We start from the raw sequence: 23,672 nt of genomic DNA, 5'->3' as shown, positions 1-23,672 counted from the left end.
CGGAAACCGTCGCTCAAAACGGAGCTTTGAAGAACATCTTATTACCATCATCAGACCTGAAGACTCCACTACTGTATACAGGAGAATAAGTCACCAATGAGAACAAGAATGTCACAATTATGGCGAACAAAAAAATTATAAATTCTATAATTCGCATGATATTTAATGACGGACCCTTTTCTAGCCATCTTCAGCGAATACACGTTCGAGATAATCCTCATTATGAATGTTATGGAATAACAGTAAGGGATGTCAATCACATATATTTTTTTAGTGGAAGCTGTACGTAAACCAGCAAATCGATTTCATACAAGTAATCGGATGTCATCAACCATTATTACTACACCATCTCTCCTTCATCTACATAATATATTAGTTTTAAAACTAATCATGAATTTCTTTAATAAATACAACAGCTCTGTAAAACTTCTAAACACTAAGAATAGCAGTATGGCTTTCAGGTCTAAAGTCACAATAAGTTAATAAAAAATAAAATAAATACTGATGTGGTCTCCATACATTTACCATATGAAGCTTACACGGGCATGGATTACTTGGGAGGTAGGGAACAAATACAGCGACGAACAGAGCGCGAATATTATTCTGTTGTTTATGAACACAAACATGAATAGTTATCGAGACAGGCAATATTTATTATTAGGCTTTGCGAACAGTCTTTAAATCGGTTTTTAATTCACATTCACAAAATATTTCGTAGTTGCTCATATACACTTCAGTTACATTGCGTGAAAAGAAGATCGCATAAACCACCACAAATATGAAAGATCTTACGTTATCATTTTTCTCCTCGTGAGTGCTACGAACATAATGAATAAATGGTAATGCGCTTCGCAGTGACTTGCAATACTTGACGTAGTATGTGCCTAATGTAGCCGTTGTGATGGTGTTGCGTCTGTCGATAATTAGCTGTAATGCTCTAATTTGAAAGTGTCTCCCCGTATCTGTCTACTTACGGTATAGATTTTTTTTGTTTGCATAGAAAAAAAAATCGCATGTCCTCTTACTTATCAAACTTTAACCGAAAAAATAGAAAACATAATTGTTGCTTGCCATCCATTTTATCTCTATAGGGTAACGCAGTACAAGAATTTCTGGTATGTCATTATTAGTACCTAGAGGTACAATAAGAGAGGTAAGTGTGACAGAGTTAGCTCCAGCTATTTTTGTACTTCCGAGCAGCAATACGCCGTCGTTTGTCAACTATTCACGCTCGGTTCCTACCTGCAAAGTGACGTAACGTCGCGCATTCACGAAAGGGGCGTGAGGGATAATCGTTGTTGTTAGTATGTTGACGAACTAGAAAGAAAGGGAAGCTTGTAATAATTCAAAATAAGTTGTTCCGCTGAAAAAATTCGTAAAGCAAATCATTGGACAGTTCGAATTCGAAACGAATTATATGCCTTCACTAAGAATAAATATATCATATTAGGGTTTGGCGTTAGAGTTGTCAAAACTGTTTCGTGTGCTCAGTAAACCCAACTGCAGGTTCTTTTTTTTTCTATTTAGGGCGAACATATGAGTCGTATGGCAGGTGTAAAGTATAATTCGCATGATAGACCTTAAAAATATCTGACATTCGCAAAGTGAAAATAATTTTAAAAATTGTGTGATATACGAAAGGATGGGATGGTTCGTTTAGGACCGGTCAGCAATCTTGAAATAGTGACAGCCAGCAGCCAGACAAAACGGAACTTGTAGATAGGAGGGATGACACCCTGTTGAAAGCAGTTGTAAGAATCATGCTCGTCTCGTAGCCATAAACATTGGCCACAATTGTTTACCATATCATGACAACTGGGCTCCGTCATATCGCCACTGAACCAGCCAGTTTAAGCATCAGATACCTTGGAATGGACAAGAAAAGAAGTCCTCAATTCAGAAACAAGATGAAATCAGTGACTGGTGGAGCTTCTGACTCTGTGAGTAATCTTTGTTATAAGATTAGAGTTGTTTCAAAAATTATGTTTTTGTGTCGTTATTTGTTGTGTTTATATTTTGATATAATATGCCTGCTGTTACAATAATGACTTTCAACGTAAGCACTTAGAGCTATTCCCATGTAATGTTTTAAAATTTGTGTAAACATCAATGTTTACTTTTTGGGCATCACTTGAAGGAAAGGAAAGCTTTTAGTTAGCTGCTAGCAGTTCTGGCAATTGTTATTCAGATGACTTAATTGTGATTGTCTTCCTTGAATGTGAAGCATTTTAATTTTCCGCTGCACTTATCTTTCTTCTTCCTGTGTCAGTGTCTAGATATCCTCACTAACACCATCTACAAGAAGCTATGGATTTTTAGGACATCTAACAACATTTTTTAGCGCATGATTTTAATTATTACAGCAGACTGTATGAACATTAGTAGTTAGTTTTAGGTAGCTGAGACTGGTCAGTGATGAAACTGCAATTGATTGAAGAATTTTATGCAGATTATGTGGAAAAAAATGTTGCTTTAATATGTAATGCAATCAGAATTTAACACTTACACAAATTTCAGCAATCCATACTCATCTTTATCTTGTTATATGACTGTAAATTTATTAGAGTCATGGTTAGGGACTGTTACAGTTTGCTGTTTCCTTGCTGTGCTGTATATATTTGTGTGTGTGTGTGTGTGTGTGTGTGTGTGTGTGTGTGTGTGTGTGTGTGAGTGTGTGTGTGTGCTAGAGAGAGAGAGAGAGAGAGAGAGAGAGAGAGAGAGAGAGAGAGTGTGTGTTTTGCTGTAGAAAATGTAACTGATATCTTAGATGCCATAGGCTATGTGACATGTGAATACATCAGTATTCTTTTGATATGTAGCTCATCAAGTGAATATCTTAAAATAGAAGTTAGTGAGTATGCTGATAAATAATGTGCCAGACGCATTCCAGGTAGAACATTCTTGACTGGTTGGAGTTCCTACCATTGGGAAGTACATGCTCTTCTTTCATTGTCTTTTTGTATATTTCTCCCACTAAACAAATGAAATAGTCTTTATTAGTATTTCAGCATGTTTTCCATGCTGTCTGCTTTCTAAGTGAAAGTTTTACATTTATGTGTATACATTTACACACAAATGCATACACATAATGATAAAATTCTCTCAAGCTTCCAGCCACCTAAAGTGGTTAAAGACCAACAAGCTCTTGGCTGAGTGCTTCTCAGTCATTGCAAGTGGTTTCTGCTGCCATGCTTACATTGCTGTGCCACTGCCTATGATGTCAAATGGTGCCCAGTCCAGTGCTCTGTAAAATAATGTTTCTGGTTGCAAGACCACCATGTCTGCTTCAACTTCATTGGCTGTATTGTCAGAAATTTTTATCTACACCACTTATTTTATAATGTCATTCCAGAAACCATTTGTCCACGTGCTCTGGAAATCAAACACCAAATTCCATTTGACAAAAGTCTATTATTAAACGGATAATGGTTTCTGGGACTGTGTTTTAAAACAGGCGATTGAGATACAAACTTCTGACTATACCCTCAATAAATACAGCAGTTGCCGGCCAGAGTGGCTGAGCGGTTCTAGGCGCTACAGTCTGGAGCTGTGCTACCGTAGCGCTACGGTCACAGGTTCGAATCCTGCCTCGGGCATGGATGTGTGTGATGTCCTTAGGTTAGTTAGGTTTAAGTAGTTCTAAGTTCTAGGGGACTGATGACCTCAGCAGTTAAGTCCCATAGTGCTCAGAGCCATTTGAAGACAGCAGTCCAGTTAAGTACAGCTTGGGATTCCACCATTGGAGGTTTGAAGTGGGTGCAGCAATCTTACAACCGAAATATTACCTTATATTGCACAGAACTGGGAATCAGTGACATCACAGGTGAAAGTATGGTGTAAGATTGGCAGCAGCAACTACATGGCAGTCATTGCGTGGCAGTGACCAAGGAACATCCAGCTGAAAGCTTGTGGGTTAAAACAACTTGACGCAGCAAGCGTAAGAGAAATTTTCGGTATATATTGCCTCAAAACCATACATTTGTACACATACAAGTTATTCTCGTTTGTGTCTACCTACACAGATAAACCAAAACATTATCATCATGTGCTTAATGGTGTGTTGGTCCACTTTTGGAGCACCATACAGAATTGATTCCATGTGGCGTGGCATCGAGAACCCCTTGGTGGGTTTCCGGAGGTGTATCGCACTAGATGTCTACACACATGTAACACAATTCCTGGAAACTATGGGCCGGTGGTCTGTGGGCACAGAGCTGCTGCCTGATAGCATCCCAGATGTGTTCTGTAGGGTTCAGATTAGGCTAATTTCATGGCCATGACATCATGAGTCGAGTATACTGCTTCTCAGAACACTGTAGCATGATTCTGGTCTTCTGATGTGGACAGTTATCCTGCTGGAAGATGTAACCACCGTCAGGAAAGACATCCTACACGTAGGGACGCAGGTGGTCTGCAATAATATCCACATAATCCACAGCTGTCAACATGCCTTCAATTACTACTGCACGTCCTATGGAACCCAACGTCTATCCCCAACAGCATAATGCTGCCCACAGTGTCATGTGTCTGTGGCACGATACATGTTTCGAGCAGATGTTCACCTGAATGATGGCATGTCTGGGCATGACAGTCAGCCTGGGGAGAAACAAGACATGATTAGTACTTGCTTTGACACTTGATAGAACTATTGTGTTGTGTTGGGTGACACCATAATGACACATCATTTTTGAGTCAGATTGTCTTTGCCGAGGGCTATGTTTATAATCATTCGACATTGTTAGCTAAGTGTGTGAGTTTCACTAATGAGGTATTTTGATTTTGCATGTTTTTGTGTGATGTATTTGTGTTAGTGATGTGTGAATGGGGGGGGGGTGATGTGGCTTTGTTTTTAATGTGAATTTATTTGATTTTTATTGTAATATGCATGTTACAAAGGTTTATATTGGTTTATATAAAAATTGCAACTGGTGGTGATGCAGGTTTTCATGAATTTTTGGGATTTTCTTGTTAGTGTGTGATGATTGACTGTGGTAGCTATGTTTTGTGGATATCGCTTTACCATTGTTGGTTGGGTTACATTTTTGATGTTAGTTATGGGAGTGAATGTTGGTTTGTTGTACTGCAGACTTCCATTCATATAGATAGGGTAATTGAAGACTTGGATAACAAACTTAATGATTTTGAGTGTGTTGGTTTTTAGCCCTGTGGGCTGTGTTATAGCTACAGTATAAGTGAAGTGAAATTTGCGATATCAGGTTTTGGATTTGTGTTGGTTCACGGTATCAATGGCTTTTTGTGAGCTATATAGGTAGAGGAAATATGCAGTACTGGATTTTTGAGTTGTGTGTGGGTTCCTGGTATTGAGAATTTCATTTGAGCTGTAGAGGTCATGTGGATTTATGATACCGATACATTTAGTTTTTGCAAATTTTGGTTGTATTAAGTGTTGAGAATTTTATGTGCTTGAATTTCTGGATTAATATTTGTTTTGGAATGATGTTGTTATTGTTATTTTTGTATATTTAATTAGTGCCTGCCAGAAGGCTATACTTCTCATAGTTGTTCCATTAGTTTCATTTTACTGCTAGAGTTAAATATTTCACATCTTATAGATCTTCTGCTTCGATTATTAAATTTAATTTCACATCTTATTTATGTTCATCCGCAGCTGCAATGAATGTCGTCATGCCTGCTGTAGTGCATACTCATGACATAAGGATATCTGTCATCTTAATGTCATCACAGGTCAGAGCAAGCAAGTGGAAAAACAACTTTGGCAGCCCCCAAGGCTCTTCTGCTGTGGAGCCCGATATTCAACAATGCGTGATGCACGGTGTGGTCTCTTTTCAGATCTGCCATAGTATTGCCTACAATCCTTCTTTACATTGTGGGCAAGCCTTCATGTTCTGTGATGAAGCGTAGACATTCAACACCATGTTGCCTGCTAATGGTTTTACTGTTGTTAAACCACTTTTCCATGGATCCTCATGACAGTAGAGTATAAACAGCCAACCAACTTTGCTGTTTCTGAGCTGTTCTTTCCCTGGCATCAGGGTCCATAACAATATCCCCTTTGTCAAAGCTGTTTATGTCAGTGGGTATCCCCATTAGTGGCTCATATTGTTGCTAGACTGATCCTCATTCATTTATACTCCACTTATATACTTTCCTTACCACATTGCCTACCCGTGATGTCACCAGGTGATATTCTATCTGATGGTGGGCAATGGTCATAATTTTTTTTCTCATCAGTGAACACACATAATCAAATTCATCATACACTTTTCCAATTTCACATTATATAGCTATATATTATTTTAATAAATACTTTAAAAATCTACAAATTGTATGAAAAGTAATTGTTTCGTAATACATTCGTCTTCCAATAACAAGAACCCATACTATTTATGTCTTTCACAGTATTTTGAAGGAGTTTTTCAATTGAGTAATATGCATTACTTTTAATTGAAATTTCTAATACATGCTTAAACTGATCTAGAAGCAGAATTTTACTGTTTGTGGTGGTTTTTGTATAGCTTAGCTATTTACAGCTCTTTTGTGTGTTGCTGACAGCCTTAACAATGCTACATCTATTTTACAGTTGTTTCCTGTACTGTGCTAGTGTACATCCAGTCTTGGGGTAAATTTATGTATTTATTTATTTAGTCCTTCTAATCCTACATGTATAGAATATATACAAGGATATCTGACATGGTTAAGTCTTTGCTACATTAAGTATTGTTTGTATTGCATTCCTGGGACTATATATTTAAGTACTTGCGCAAAGAATCATATATGCAATAAACATTAGAGACAACGTACAAAGTAGAATACTCTTAATGCGTATTTATTTTTGTTGTTTGGTTTGTAAATTCTCTGTCAGACTGTAAATGCAATGACCAATTAAATATACCTTTAGTTCAGCCTTAAAACTACTGAGTTCACTTACTGGTTTAATATGGTTAGGCAGATTATTGTAAATTTTTATCCCAAAATGTAGAGTGCCTTTTTGACACAATGATGTTCTAACCTGCTTCATATGAAGATCAGATTTTTGTCTTGTAATGTATATCTGTATAACTTCATTTTTAATAAGATATCTGGCTGTCTATCTATATATTGTCTTATGAAAACTGATGTTTCATAGATAAAAGTGCAAGGAAGTGGAAGAATTGACATTTTCTGAATATGGGTGTGCATGCCTTCCTATTGTTTACCCCTTCAGTGATTCTTAATATTCTCATTTCATCCTAAAAAGTTCAATATTTGTTGTTGCATTGCCTCCAGAAGATTATGCCATATTTAATTTCAGAATGCACATAGGAGTAGTATGCATTTAACAGGCTAGCTTTGTTGCAACAACTTTTTTTTTTAAAAGATCCTCATCAGGTAGCAGGTTTTATTTAGTTTTCTTTGCAAATATTCAATATGTACCTCTCATTTTGTGTTGTTCTGGAGCCAGAATTTATATTCTCTCTATCATGTTAGGCAGTTGTGTGTATATACAGACTTGGGGATGTAATTTTTTGTGCCATCTTCATACACAGTTTTATCATGATGAATTTCCTAATAATGAAACCCCATATTACATCTGTGAGAGAAAGAAGACACATTGAGGCAGAATAAGTAAAATTTTCCTAACAGTTTTTTAGTTTATGTAAAAAACAGTATGTGAGAAAGTTTACAACTTAAACATGCTGTAAGTTCATCCTGTGAAAGTGTTTGGTCTGTTACGAGACCTAACTTTTTTCACAGTGATTCTCTTTTTTCTATTAGATTAATATTTGACAAAATTGAGATAATGCAATTGCTGTACAAAGGTCTATCATTGATGATGAATTGCAGTAAAGTATGAAGACATACCACAGCAACACCTATGTATTGAAAAGTTAAATTATGTATGTGCTGCATATAAAAGTATCAAGAATGCCTCAAAATTAGCTTCCTGAAGATTCCTGCTCTCTAATGCAATTTTGTGAAAAGAATTTCAATTCAAATGAAAAGCTGATGGAGGTTTCATTAACAGGAACTTAAACTGAGGCAGCAAATCAAAAGGAAAAAAGGCCAAACTCATTTTTTAAATGTTGGTTTACAAAGATAAATCTGTGGGTACTGTCCCACTTTAATTATTTCATTGTTGCAAAGATGAGTGATACAGATATTAATGTCAGTGGCTTTTGAAATAGCTAAAGTTGAACAAACTCCACAGCTTTGTGGAATTCCCATAAGATTGTGTACAGAATTTGCATCAGAGTTCACCCCCCTTTTTTTTACCCATAATGTATCATAGATGCTGTGAACAAAAAAACTTTGCCCAGTAGCTACATGAAAGCATAGGTCAAGCAGAAATGACTCACAATTAACTATAATCAATACCGTTCACATACATCTGTTGCAGAGTATTAGAATATGAGCTCATACATAATGAACTGTCTTGAACAGCATGACCTCCTCATGACAACTAGCATGTATACCACAAACATCATTCGCGAGGAACCAACTTGTACTTCTGTCATGTCAGATAGATGCAGTATTTCTTGTCTTCCACATCTGACTTAGTACTATACCAATATTTTTACATCTATACTTTGCAAACCTCTGTGAAGTGCACAGAAGAGGGTACAGCACCTTGTACCACTTATTAGGATTTCTTCTCATTTCATGAACATATTGACTGTAGGAAGAATAACTATTTATATACATATGTGTGTCCTGTAAATAATCTAATCTTGTCTTCACAGTTCTTATGTGAGTGATAAGTCATGAGTTGTAATGTATTTCTAGAATCATCATTTAAAGCTGGATCTTGAAACTTTGTAAATAGGCGTTCTTGGGATTGTTTACTTCCATCTTCATAAGTCTGCCTGCCCAGTTTATTCAGCGTCTCTGTGACACTCTCCCTTGGGTCAGACAAACTATGACCATTTGTGCTGCCCTTATATGTATACATTCAATATCCCCTGTTAGTCCTATGTGGTAGGGGTCCCACACATTTGAGCAATATTCCAAAATGGGTCACATGAGTGATCTTTAAGCAATCTCCTTTGTAGACTGATTGCATTGTCCCAGTATTCTACCATCTGCTTTACCCATGACTGAACCTAAGTGATCATTCCATTTTATATCCCTACAGTGTTACACCCAGGAATTTGTAGGAGTTGGTCGATTCCAAATGTGACTCATTGATATGGTAGTCATAAGATGGTATTTTTTTTTTGTTTTGTTTTGTAGACTGCACAGTTTTACATTTTTGAACATTTAAGGCAAGTTGCCAGTCTTTGCACCACTTTGATATCTTATCAAGATCTGACTGAATATTTATGCAATTTCTTTCAGACAATACCCTGCTGTTGATAATGGTATCATATGGAAAAAAAAATCTAGGCTTACTGGCTGCAAGGTCATTAATATACAAAACGAACATAAAGGATTCCAAAATACTTCCCTGATGCACGCCTGAAGTTTCTTCTTCATGTGGTGGTGACTCTCTATCCAAGACAAAATGCTGCGTCCAACCTGCCAATAAATTTCAGTTCAGTCACAAATTTCACTTGATGCCCTGTATGATCTTATTTTTGTCAGTAAGTGTATATGTGGTACTGAGTCAGATGCTTATTAATGAAGGTATGTTCGTATAGGCTCATAGGGTATCAAACAAAATTTATGACTGGATTGAGGATTTTTTGGTGGGAAAGATGGAGCGTGGTATCTTGGCTGGAGAGTTGTCATCAACAGTTATGACTAAAATATCAGCGAGTCGTAGTTGTAATCAGTCAGTTCATACAAATGCCTGAGTTTAATATTTTCAAACTGGAAAATCCAGGTTGGAATGTATTGGGTTTAATATTTTTTTTTTTTTTTTTTAAGTGTGTGGGTTTTCTATGGTGGAAGTTGGTGAGTTGGCGTGAGTGAAAAGTGAATCTCCCAAAAGTGTTTCCTGGAGGTTCATCCGACATCAGCTGGGTATTTGGTGGCAGGTGCTGAGGTTTCGGATGTTCGTGCATGAAGAGCAGTGGTGGCACAGCCACCTGTATCTGCATATAGCTCAGAATGGTGGCAGGAGGACCTTGCAGTAGTTGCATACTTGGGCTGGTGGTGGTGGTGCTGGCTCAGGTGTAGTCCGATGTCGCTCAGCGCAACTAGGTCGTAGGAGAAGTTGGTTGGCTGTCAGCCTGGTGTGGGGCAGTGGAGGCATTTGGGCATGAACCCAGACCTGCATCTGGCTGGTGGTGGCTGGAGCTAGCATATGCCCAGTGGCTTGGCAGCAAGGAGGACCTCAGTTCCACACTCGGCCCATCAGTGCTGCAGCAGGACCACCTGGCAGGACAGTGGATTGGTAGCAGCCTTACAGTGGAAGATGATGCTACAGTGGACACAGACTTGGAAACTCGCTGATTATTGGCCTGGTCGGACACCTCATATTCATATGTGCCAAAGTAGGTTTGTTGTTGTGTGGCCGCTGCAATTGTCATCTACACTGTATGCCGAGGTGTGACTGGATGGTGACAGACCGACAAACGGGCTGCAGTGCAAAAGCGACCATAGTGATGTGATGATGTGCCAAAATATGCACCAGTGGGCCTTCTTATGTTAGGCTCCTGCTGTCTTGGAGGTGCTGAAAAGCATGAAGCTGCAGCCAATTGAAGGTGGATACCTACTATTCCACAAAAGCCTAATTACTGAGTTTCAGGAACCAGCTTTAAAACAGTAATCTAGGCGTATACTATAACCCACTATGTGTAGGATTGCAACTAGGAAGACAGGAATAGACAAATTACAGTACGGAGACATTCAGGAAATAATTCTTCCCACTTTCTGCAAGTGTAATGAACAAGTAAATGTCCTTGTAACTAGCGCAATGGCAGGTACTCTCACCCATGCACTTCACAGTGCTTTACAGACTATGGATCACGATGTAGAGAACAATGTGATAAGAATTGATAATTCACTCTCTGTGCCCAAATAATCGCGGAACCTGCCTGTTGTGAGGATCATCATCATTACAGGTGGATCTCTCTCACCATGGGTTCTTAGTGACCTGCCCTTCCTTTTTACCATTCCCGAACCTACACTTGTCTCATCCATCATGAAGGAAGTATTGGTTCCAAAAAGTAAAAAGTGTCACCTTTACTTTTATGCAGAGTGTCACAGGAGGAATGGTCAATATTCACAGATATGGCAAAAATGATCATTCAAAGTGAAAAAGTTTTGTAAACATTGGCTCTAATATGCATACCTTGAGAACATAATTTTTTAGCCATCATTGGTAAAAACCACCACATTGTAGCTGTGTTCTTGCCAAACTAGTAATGAATAAATCCCAAAACTATTGAGCTTTAAGTACTTCTGTAACTGTGCAGAGCTATGCTAGCTTACTATTATTTCACCCATGACAAACTCCAGTGCTCTTATACACTTGTTACAGTGCCGACATCAGTGTTTCTCTGCCAGAATTTTTATAACACAGTGATTTATTTGAACAAAGATTGTTTTGGCAATGATGTAGCATTTGTCAGCTTAAATACAAACATTCACAGTTTAAACACAAGCCTTCATATTTAGCAGTGCTATTATCATCAGATTTTTTTGTTCTAATGTTATAGGAATTATGAGGCAATCAAGGTGACTTTTTTAATCACATTGTGTACTCTTAGACTTACTATGAATAAGGATGTGTACAGAAGTCACTCGTGAGTATAAACTGTTGCTTCTGCAGGTATTGTATTCAGCAGTTCCTTATACATATATGTATATTTGCTGATACAGAACATTTGTCTCTGTACTGTAAGAATGGAACTTATTACACTGGGTTCACTATTCATAAGATTTCATCCCAGAATATAGGAACCTACAGTAAAGGTAGCCAACGCTTTTTGTTTATTTTTGAAATTATAATGCTTCCCATTTGCTGTGTTTTGTTTGTGCTTTTTATCAGTAGCATATAAGCTGCACTCTGAACCTTAGACCATGATGCAAGGTTAATGAGGCAAATATTTTTTTTATCTCATGTTGTACTTCTGTGTATCACAGGGGCAATCTGATAATGTTCACTGACCTTTGTAAACATGTACTCTATCATTAGCTCCTCCCTACACTTCCAGGCTTTACACAAATCTGATGTGACCCTTTATCAAACTAAATATGATATTCATAACATCAATCAACTATGCACTGGATTTAAACTTTCATTTAAAAGTGTTAACAGTCTCAGAACTGAGTTACTACACTTTCCTTTTCATCTGCATATCAAAAGGAAAGTTGCCTTGTATGTTGTTGTTCTCATCCTGATTTAAATAGTTATTTCTCATGTTCTATGTTTCGTGTGTTTAAACACAAGCATCCGTGTCTGACAGCATCACTATTCTCATTTTAAAATCCAGTAAATGCAAATCACATTCATTAAACTTAAAGTTTAGAGAGGAATTTGTTTGGATGGGTGTAGTGTGCGAAGTGTTTGACTGATTTTGGGTGTCTATTCTCACTTTCTATTCTACCTCCATTTTCATAATTAAGAACTGTATTTGTGTCAGAAAAATTTCATTCATGTGATGCAGCATCTTATTTTACACTTTTATGTTAATATGTGTACAGACAGTTCTAAATTTTGACAGTCATGCAGCTTTATGTTCCTTTCACGTGGTCTCATGTTAATGTATGTCTTCATTCGTTCCACAATACTGAAGCTTCTCCTTGATGGTATCTTCGGTACACAGTGAATGAATGAATGAATGGGCGAAAACAGCTATTCTTGTTCCTACTGGGAACTTTCTTCAAAGTGCTTTACTCTGCTAGCAAATAGTTTAAAACTGTATGCTATGTCATGTTTAAAATAAAATCTGTAAATTGCAGCATATCTCCACTATTTTGTATAATAAATAAATAACCACCACAGAAAGTTGTATTTGTTGTTGTTGTTGTTGTTGTTGTTGTGGTCTTCAGTCCTAGGACTGGTTTGATGCAGCTCTCCATGCTACTCTATCCTGTGCAAGCCTCTTCATCTCCCAGTACCTACTGCAGTCTACATCCTTCTGAATCTGCTTAGTGTATTCATCTCTTGGTCTCCCTCTACGATTTTTACCCTTCACGCTGCCCTCCAGTACTAAATTGGTGATCCCTTGATGCCTCAGAACATGTCCTACCAACTGATCCCTTCTTCTAGTCAAGTTGTGCCACAAACTCCTCTTCTCCCCAGTTCTATTCAATACCTCCTCATTAGTTATGTGATCTACCCATCTAATCTTCAGCATTCTTCTGTAGCACCACATTTCAAAAGCTTCTATTCTCTTCTTGTCTAAACTATTTATAATCAATGTTTCACTTCCATACATGGCTACACTCCATACAAATACTTTCAGAAACGACTTCCTGACACTTAAATCAATACTCAATATTAACAAATTTCTCTTCTTCAGAAACGCTTTCCTTGCCATTGCCAGTCTACATTTTATATCCTCTCTACTTCGACAATCATCAGTTATTTTGCTCCCCACTCCTTTACTACTTTAAGTGTCTCATTTCCTAATCTAATTCCCTCAGCATCACCCGACTTAATTCGACTACAATCCATTATCCTTGTTTTGCTTTTGTTGATGTTCATCTTATATCCTCCTTTCAAGACACTGTCCATTCCGTTCAACTGCTCTTCCAAGTCCTTTGCTGTCTCTGACAGAATTACAATGTCATCGGCGAACCTCAAAGTTTTTATTTCTTCTCCATGGATTTTAATACCTACTCTGAACTTTTCTTTTGTTTCCTTTACTGTTTGCACAATATACAGATTGAATAGCATCGGGGAGAAGCTACAGCCCTGTCTCACTCCCTCCCCAACCACTGCTTCCCTTTCATGTCCCTCGACTCTTATAACTGCCATTTGCTTTCTGTATAAATTGTAAATAGCCTTTCGCTCCCTGTATTTTATCCCTGCCACCTTCAGAATTTGAAAGAGAGTATTCCAATCAACATTGTCAACAGCTTTCTCTAAGTTTACAAATGCTAGAAATGTAGGTTTGCCTTTCCTTAATCTTTCTTCTAAGATAGTCGTAAGGTCAGTATTGCCTCACGTGTTCCAACATTTCTACGGAATCCAAACTGATCTTCCCCCAGGTCGGCTTCTACCAGTTTTTCCTTTCGTCTGTAAAGAATTCGCATTAGTATTTTGCAGCTGTGACTTATTAAACTGATAGTTTGGTAATTTCACATCTGTCAACACCTGCTTTCTCTGGTATTGGAATTATTATATTCTTCTTGAAGTCTGAGGGAATTTCGCCAGTCTCATACATCTTGCTCACCAGATGGTAGAGTTTTGTCAGGACTGGCTCTCCCAAGGCTGTAAGTAGTTCTAATGGAATGTTGTCTACTCCCGGGGCTTTGTTTCGACTTAGGTCTTTCAGTGCTCTGTCAAACTCTTCACGCAGTATCATATCTCCCGTTTCATCTTCATCTACCTCCTCTTCCATTTCCATGATACTATCCTCAAGAACATCGCCCCTGTATAGACCCTCTATATACTCCTTCCACCTTTCTGCTTTCCCTTCTTTGCTTAGAACTGGGTTTCCATCTGAGCTCTTGATATTCATGCAAGTGGTTCTCTTTTCTCCAAACGTCTCTTTAATTTTCCTGTAGGCAGTATCTATCTTACCCCTCATGAGATAAGCCTCTACATCCTTACATTTGTCCTCTAGCCATCCCTGCTTAGCCATTTTGCACTTCCTGTCGATCTCATTTTTGAGACGTTTGTACTCCTTTTTGCCTGCTTCACTTGCTGCATTTTTGTATTTTCTCCTTTTATCAATTAAATTCAGTACCTCTTCTGTTACCCAAGGATTTATACTAGCCCTCGTCTTTTTACCTACTTGATCCTCTGCTGCCTTCACTATTTCATTCCTAAAAGCTACCCATTCTTCATCTACTGTATTTCTTTCCCCCATTCCTGTCAATTGTTCCCTTATGCTCTCCCTGAAACTCTGTACAACCTCTGCTTCTTTAAGTTTATCCAGGTCCCATCTCCTTAAATTCCCACCTTTTTGCAGTTTCTTCAGTTTTAATCTACAGTTCATAACCAATAGATTGTGGTCAGAGTCCACATCTGCCCCTGGAAATGTCTTACAATTTAAAATCTGGTTCCTAAATCTCTGTCTTACCATTATATAATCTATCTGAAACCTTTTAGTATCTCCAGGTTTCTTCCAAATATACAGCCTTCTTTCATGATTCTTGAACCAAGTGTTAGCTATGATTAAGTTATGCTCTGTGCATAACTCTACCAAGCGGCATACTCTTTCATTTCTTAGCCCCTATCCATATTCACCTACTATGTTTCCTTCTCTTCCTTTTCCTACTGTCGAATTCCAGTCACCCATGACTATTAAATTTTCATCTCCCTTCACTACCTGAATAATTTCTTTTATCTCATCATACATTTCATCTATTTCTTCATCATCTGCAGAGCTAGTTGGCATATAAACTTGTACTACTGTAGTAGGCGTGGGCTTAGTGTCTATCTTGGCCACAATAATGCGTTCACTATGCTGTTTGTAGTAGCTTACCCGCACTCCTATTTTTTTATTCATTATTAAACCTACTCCTGCATTACCCCTATTTGATTTTGTATTTGTAACCCTGTATTCACCTGACCAAAAGTCTTGTTCCTCCTGCCACCGAACTTCACTAATTTCCACTATATCTAACTTTAACCTATCCATTTGCCTTTTTAAATTTTCGAACCTACCTGTCCGATTAAGGGATCTGACATTCCACACTCCGGTCTGTAGAATGTCAGTTTTCTTTATCCTGATAACGATATCCTCTTGAGGAGTCCCCGCCCGGAGATCCGAATGGGGGACTATTTTACCTCCAGAATATTTTACCCAAGAGGATGCCATCATCATTTAATCATACAGTCAAGCTGCATGCCCTCGGGAAAAATTACGGCTATAGTTTCCCCTTGCTTTCAGCCGTTCACAGTACCAAAACAGCAAGGCCGTTTTGGTTAGTGTTACAGGGCCAGATCAGCCAATCATCCAAACTGTTGCCCCTGCAACTACTGAAAAGGCTGCTGCCCCTCTTCAGGAACCACACATTTGTCTGGCCTCTCAACAGATACCCTTCCGTTGTGGTTGCACCTACGGTGCGGCTATCTGTATCGTTGAGGCACGCAAGCCTCCCCACCAGCGGCAAGGTCCTTGGTTTGGGGGGGGGGGGGGGGGGTTGTATTTAGTGGAATATTTTTCTTCGTACATCATGCTATAAACATTACCGTTGCTTCTGTTTAAAATTCATCACCCAGTGCATATAATTAGAAAAATCTTAAAGCCAGTATTATATATCCAGTGCATATACTTCAAAAATTCTTAAAGCCAATATTACAATGAGGAAGATACTCCATGAGATCATGTCTTGATTAACAGTCAGCTGTGTTGTACTATGATAATTGCATTCTTCCAAAGTCTGGGAAGTTTGATTCAATCAGTTTGACTGCATTTATAGTTTGATGAACATCACAGAAAACTGCGTTTCACAGCATTCGCGGAAAGAAACTGTTAGTGGTAAAACACACAAAAATCTAAGTATGTGGAGAGATCAATGGAGAGCAACATAGAGCCAAAAGTAGAAAAGGGTTAATGAGAAGTTTCTATTTGCCACCAACTTAAATCTTTTCATCAATATAAGTTCTGAAGATCTTCAGTGAAGTTCCCATTCACTGGATAAGCTTTGTAGAATATATCTACATCTAAGTCTATACTCCGCAGGTGCATGGTAGAGGGTACACTCCATTGACCAGTTATTTGGATTTATTCCTGTTCCATACATGTATGGAGTATGGGAAGAATGACTGTTTGAATGCCTCTGTGAATGCAGTAATTGTTAATCTGATACTCAAGATCCCTGCGTGAGTGATACGCAGAGGGTTGTAGTATATCCTTAGAGTAATCATTTAAAGCTGGTTCTTGAAGCTTTGTTAATAGATTTTCTCAGGATAGTTTACATCTGCCATCATTTCAGTGCCTTCAGTATCTCTGTGACACTCCCCCATGAATTAAACAAACTTGTGACCATTCATGCTGCCCCTCTCTGTGTAGATTCAATATCCCCTGTTAGTCTTGTGGGTCCCACAGACTTGAACAGTATTCTAGGTGGGTCAACAAGTGATTTGTAAACAGTCTCTTTTGTAAATTGATTGCACTTCCCCAGTATTCTACCTATAAACTGAAGTCTACCACCTGCTTTACCCAAGGCTGAACCTTTGTGATCATTCTGTTTCATATCCCTACAGAGTGTTGCATCCAGGTACTTGTATGAGTTGGCCGATGCCAACAGTGACTCTTTCAATTATAGTCTTAGGGTACTATGTTTTTTTCATTTTGTGAAGTGCAAAATTTTACATTTCTGAACATTTAGAGCAAGTTGCTAATCTCTGAACCATGTTGAAGTCGTATCAAGATCTGACTGATATTTATGCAGCTTCTATCAGGAATATTTATGCATCTTCTCTCAGCTAGTGCTTCATTATAGATAACTGTATCATCTGCAAAAACCTAATTTTACTATTAATAGTGTCTGCAAGGTCATTAATATATGACTAGAATAGCAAGGGTCCCAACACACTTCCCTGGGGCATGCCCAAATTTACTTCTACATGGCTATCCAGCCAGGCTAACATGCTGTGTCCTCCCTACCAAAAAGTCCTCAGTCCAGTCACAAATTTCACTTTATACCTCATGTGATTGTAATGACAACAAGCATAGGTGCGGTACTGAGTCAAATGCTTCTCAGAAATCAAGAAACACTGCATCTGCTGCATCTGCCTGGTTGCTTAGATCCAAAGCTCTCAGTATATCGTTTTAGAAAAGTGTGAATTGAGTTTCAGATGATCAATGTTTTTGAAAACCGTGCTGATTGGCATTGAGGAGGTCATTCTGTTCAAGATACCTCATTATATTTGAGCTCAGAATATTTTATAAGATTCTACAATAAATTGATGTCAACGATATTTGGTGGTAGATTTGTGGACCACTGCTACTACCCTTCATGTACGGGTATGATCTACGTCCTTTCTCCAAGAACTGGGCAGTGTTTTTTGTTCAAGGGATGTACTATAGATTACAGTGAGAGAGGAGCTAACTTCACAAATTCAGTATAGAATCTGACAGCTGATAACGAAAAAGCAAGCAGAAATGTCCCTCATTTGTACTTTAGACTCTGTAGAAGACATACACCACAAAAGTGGAGACCACATCCTGCCAAATATTCTGCAATCTCCAGATGCAAAGGAATAGGATGGTATTGTAATTATTTGTTTTTCTTTTTTGAGTGTCTGAAGTAAGAAAAAGAGGATTTATACTAAAGTCAGTTCAAGACAATTCTGAAAAAGTTTGAAGTTAAAAAAATGAGTGTAAGCAAATCAAAGACGAGATATCAAAACTGAAAGAAAGAAACAAACAAACATTCACTACTGACAAAATTTTTGTTTTGAAACACTTTAAATACAAGATAAATCATATGCTTCTTGGAAATGAGAAAAAAAAGTGCTTTGCAAAACAAGCTTTCCATGAAAGAAGACAGCTGTTAGTAAAAAAAAAATGTTTAACAAAGAAAAGACATGAAAGTTGTCAAGACATTCATCTATAGTACATGTGGCTGTGTAATCAGGATACTGTTGTTGAAAGATGGTGCTTAAAAGTGACGAAAATGTGGCTTTGGAGAAGGCTAATGAAGACTCACATAACAATAAGAAAGTGTCATGAGTTACCAATTCAAATAAACTTCCTAGTCCTTCAGAGAACATGTGTAGGAATATTTCTGTAAATAGTAGGATTGGACCATGTACTGCGCTGAACAGTGTTTTCATTGTGCTTAAGAGAGAAGTGACATTTGGGAAAGCTGTCACCGTTGTACATTCATAAGATTTAGGAAGGGTTAATAAGTTCACTTAAATCAAGAAATACTGCACAGTGGTATGCTTCTCACTAGGATTACTAGAGGTGACCAAATAGTTCAGTTCTTAAATGCCAAAATACTTCATGAATCCAATTTGATATCATAACCACATACTGCACTGAGTTACAGCAAAGAAGTGGTCTTCTGTAAACATCTCGGTATCAAAGCACTGGGCTGTATGTGGGAAAGCATATGGTTCCAACAAACTTAAGAACATTATGAAGCAACATTTTCGTTGTTCCATAGTTACTGGAGTGAATTTCTGCAAGATTTGTTTGCCTAAAAGTCAGTTCACATGTGCCAAATGCAGTGTGGTGTTTGAAGTGCCAACAATTGGGAAATGTGACACATATGGGGGGGAAAAAAAGGTTAGTGTTTAACACTCCTTTGGCAATCAGCCATGCACTTTCAAAGTAACTTAAGTGATCTAGGAAAAATATGGAAACCTAAATGTTGATGGACATAGAGGGATGTGAGGTGCCATTTCCAAAATTTGTGTCCAGTGTCTTAACCACTATACCACCTGCCTTGGTGCATTGGAAGGGTGAACTTACTTGTGAGGGATATGGTTTTGCAGCACTTTTCACATACATAATGTTATGCCCCATCTTCATATGTAAACTGCTGTGAAAGCTGTGCATCTCGAAGCAAAGAATGACAAACTATGTTGAGGAGAAGAAAAGTCAAGGAATAAAGGTTACATCACATACAGGGAGTATATCATCATTTAAATTTATAAAATTATTTGCAACATCTGTCATCAACTTACCCCAAAGAAAAATTTTGGCATGTATGTGGTGATATGACTATCCTTATTGACTTGTGAATGTAGTTAAAGAACTGGGTCCCTTGATAAAAAGTACGAAGTCTAAATCATAAAAAGCAATGATGTTGTTGTGTTCTTCAGACCAAACACTGGTCTGATACAGCCCTCCACACTAGTCTGCCCTGTGCAAGCATATTCATATGTGCATAACTATCACAGTGTACATCCATGTGACCCTGTGTACTGTAGTCAAGTATTGGTCTCCCTCTACAATTTTTATCTCCCACACTTCCCTCCATTATCAAACTGGCAGTTCTTTGGTGTCTCGGGATGTGTTCTATCAATCAGTCCCATCTTTTAGTCAAGTTGTGCCATAAATGTCTTTCCTCCCCACAATATGTAATTTACAGGACCAAGTAAACACTGTAAGAAAACAAAATGCCTACATCCATCCTTATGAGCTTCTTTATTGTGTAGCTATCAGTTTCAGTGCTTCAATGGACAATCTTCAGGCTGTAGCTGATGCTGAAGGGGTTGTCACGATCCATATATGTGATGCATCAGTGGCCACATTACTGCTTTACACAGGCTATCTGTAACCATCATGGTTGGACTACTGACATCACTGTTACACATAGCTAGCATAATACAGTTGTGTTGGCCATTGATGCAGCATATATATAGATTGTGATAACCCCTTCAGCATCAACTATGGCCTGAAGATGGCACATTGAAGTGCCAAAATTGGTAGCTACACGGTAAAGAAGATCATGAGGATGGCTGTAGATGTTTCATTTTCTTACAATAGTGAATGGCCATGGTTTCAAAGACCTCCAGTCAAACGGATGGACATACAAAAACAAATAAAAATTAGTCAATCAATCTCCTCTCATTTCAGTTCAATACATTCTCTCCAATCTACCCATCTAACCTTCAGTATTCATTATGCAGCACCATTTTTTCAAAAGCATCCATTCCCTTCTTGTCTCAACTGTTTATTGTCCATGTTGCAACTTCCATTTGAGGCTACCCTCCAGATAAATACCTTCAAAAAAGACTTCTTTACATTTAAAAATATTTTTGACAATAGCAATCCTCTCTTTTTCAGAAATGCTTTTGTGTGTTTTATACCTTCATTTCTTCAGCCATCAGCTGTTTTGAAGCCCAGACAGCAACATTGCCTAATTTAATGAGAGTACCTCTTCATTACTCATGTTTTATTTTTGTTGATGTTCATCTTATAACATCTTTTCAAGACATTAACCATTCTACTCGGATGCTCTTCTAAGCTCTTTGCTGGAATTAAAAACACATGGACAAACATTACAGTTTTTGTTTCTTCTCCCTGAACTTTAATTTTATTTCCAGATTCCGCCTTGGTTTTTTCCACAGCTTACTCAGTGCAAGGATGGAATAACTTCAGAAGTGTGCTACAACCCTTTCTCCATATCTTCTCAACTGCAATAAACAGTTTAATAATCATTACAATGCCATCACAGCATATAATAGGGGTCAAGGAAGACCATTTGTCCGAATATGCATCTGTATCACAGTCCCCAAAGAGAGAACATTTAGCCAAAATTCCCAGCTTCAAAGTCAGCACCATTTCTTCACAGATGGTATCTGATCATCTAATGGTGAATGAAATTTTTGAAGTCTTCCTCAAAGATCGCAAAAGTGCCTATGCCAACCTGTCAAAAGTAAAGAATAACCTCACTGTGACTGATGGACAAGAGAGGGGATAAACTCAAAGATTACAAGTAAAGTGGCTCCCATACTAGAGTTGAACATTAATGTTCTCAAGTTTTCTATTGTGGAATTGAGACTCTTGTGACTTTGTTTCCAAGAGAGTCGTTTGATAGACATAGATGCTCCCTGTTCTATGAGACTGTCACCTCCCCAGAATGGACAATGTGCCCATCATTGCCAGCCAGGATCTAATATTCCACAACTGGATACTCTCACTCAGTGCCAGAAAGATGCTGGTAGCATGTTTCCATATAAACAGCCACATAGCTGATGGAGAATTCTGTGTGAACTTCCCAACAGGTTCCTGCACTACTATTATTATCCAAAGTACGTGGGAGTTACAACTGATAGAACTCTATACTTTAAACATCACTGAACCATTCTTTATGCTTTCCCAGTGATCTGTTGGCATCTTGGATGTTTGGGAATCCAGCCGGATGTTCGCATTGTTCTCGCACGATATTTCAACAGCGTGCCTCGCTGTCTTCTTCAGGTGCTACCTGAGAGTGGTCCTTGGGTCAATCGAGTCCAGTATTTATGCCTGGAAGGAGCTGGGCATTCCCTAATCAGTCCGTGCCGAGTCGAGTGTTCCATCTGGGGTCTGCGCTCGCCAGACGCAGCTACATTGGCCCTCTCTGGTCGTCGGTTTTCCGACCGCCATCCGCACCCGGCCTAGCCATCTTCTGAAGTCGAGTTCATGATCTGGGCTGTGTCAAATCTGGTCTCTAGTGTCCGACACCTTGTCTCACAGCTGTTGTCTTGGTCTCCACTTCTATTTCTTGTAGAAGCGACCCTACAGAGAAAGTGGACAAAAAGACCAGGGCTCTGTTGAAGGAGATGGGCCTGCCTGAACAAGTCGTCAAGAAGCTGCATCCCAAAGTGCCAGCACCACCTCGACTGTATGGACTTCCCAAGGTTCACAAGGATGGGGTGTTCCTCTGTGACCTATTGTCAGCAATATTGGCGCAGAAACTTAACCTACTGGGAAATACCTTAAGATGATGTTGACACCACATGTGGGTAAATGTGCACATCACATTCGGAACTCGGAGGATTTCCTGCAACGGCTGAGCAAGCAACACGTCACAGACACAGACATCATGGTTAGTTTCAATGTGGTGTCTCTCTTCATACGGGTACCACCGAAGGAGTCACTTGAGCTTAATCGAGAGAAGTTAGATGGGGCTCTCCTAGACCTATTCAGGTGTGTACTGACCTCGACGTACTTCCTATATGGGGGTCAATTTTATGAACAAACAGAAGGGGTGACGATGGACAGCCCTCTATCACCAGTGGTGGCCATCCTATTTGTGGAAAGGTTTGAAGAGAAGGCACTCTCTTCAGCCACATATCAACCCAAGTGCTTCTTTAGGTATGTGGATGATACCTTTGTCATCTGGCCCCATGGTAGGGAGAAGTTAGATGAATTCCTGCTACATCTGAACTCTTGCCATCCGAACATTCAGTTCACAATGGAAATGGAAAAAGATGGACTACTTCTGTTCTTGGATGTTCTAGTGAAGAGAAAGGCAGATGGCACATTTGGATACAGTGTGTACCGCAAACCTACAGCTACTGACTTATACCTACAAGCCAGCAGTTGCCACCATCCGGCACAGAAGAATGGAGTGCTCCAAACACTGGTCCACAGAACACAAACTCTTATCAGATCCTGATAGTTTGGCCACAGAAATAGAACACTTATGATCAGTGTTCAGCAGGAATGGGTACTCGTCTAGAAGGCACTTCAATCTGCCAATCAGCCAAAGGATCCAGAAGAAGAACCAGAATAGGCAAAGAAGATGGCATTCCTGCCATACGCTGGACCTATCTCTGCCAAAATCAGCAGGATTCTCCAGAAATATGACATAAAGAGCATATTTTGCCCAGTCACCAAAATTGGGGCTATGCTGGGAAATGTAAAAGATGACCTGGGGCTATGCAAGCCAGGTATTTACAACATACCATGCCAGTGTGAGATGTCATACATTGGCCAGACCACCAGAACTGTGGACATCAGGTGTAAAGAACGCCAGAGACATACCAGACTCAGACAGGTAACTAAATCAGCCATAGCAGAGCATTGTCTGGAACTTGGTCATTCAGTGGATTACAATGACACCAAGATTGTGACACAGACCTCAAGATTTTGGGACAGTGTCGTTAAAGAAGCCATTGAGATTAAGGTCACAGACAATCTAATCAACCGTGACTTGTGATACCAAATCAGCACTGCCTGGAATCCAGTGCTTGAGCTTGT

The 23,672-nt window shown here is 38.8% G+C and overlaps 1 protein-coding gene across 1 annotated transcript in view; it reads left to right on the top strand.

The window, feature by feature from the left end:
* Positions 1-1,294: 1,294 nt before the first annotated feature.
* The window catches only part of LOC126416263 (oxysterol-binding protein-related protein 6-like), a 259,898-nt gene continuing 237,520 nt past the window's right edge, over positions 1,295-23,672 (top strand). The window contains exon 1 of the mRNA XM_050083896.1: positions 1,295-1,940. Within this exon, the coding sequence (XP_049939853.1) occupies positions 1,809-1,940 (132 nt within the window). The 5' untranslated portion in view covers positions 1,295-1,808. The remainder of the gene's footprint in view (positions 1,941-23,672) is intronic.

Source organism: Schistocerca serialis, chromosome 8 (assembly GCF_023864345.2).
Source record: "Schistocerca serialis cubense isolate TAMUIC-IGC-003099 chromosome 8, iqSchSeri2.2, whole genome shotgun sequence".
NCBI lineage: Eukaryota > Metazoa > Arthropoda > Insecta > Orthoptera > Acrididae > Schistocerca > Schistocerca serialis.
This window is presented reverse-complemented; position numbering and strand designations above follow the sequence as displayed.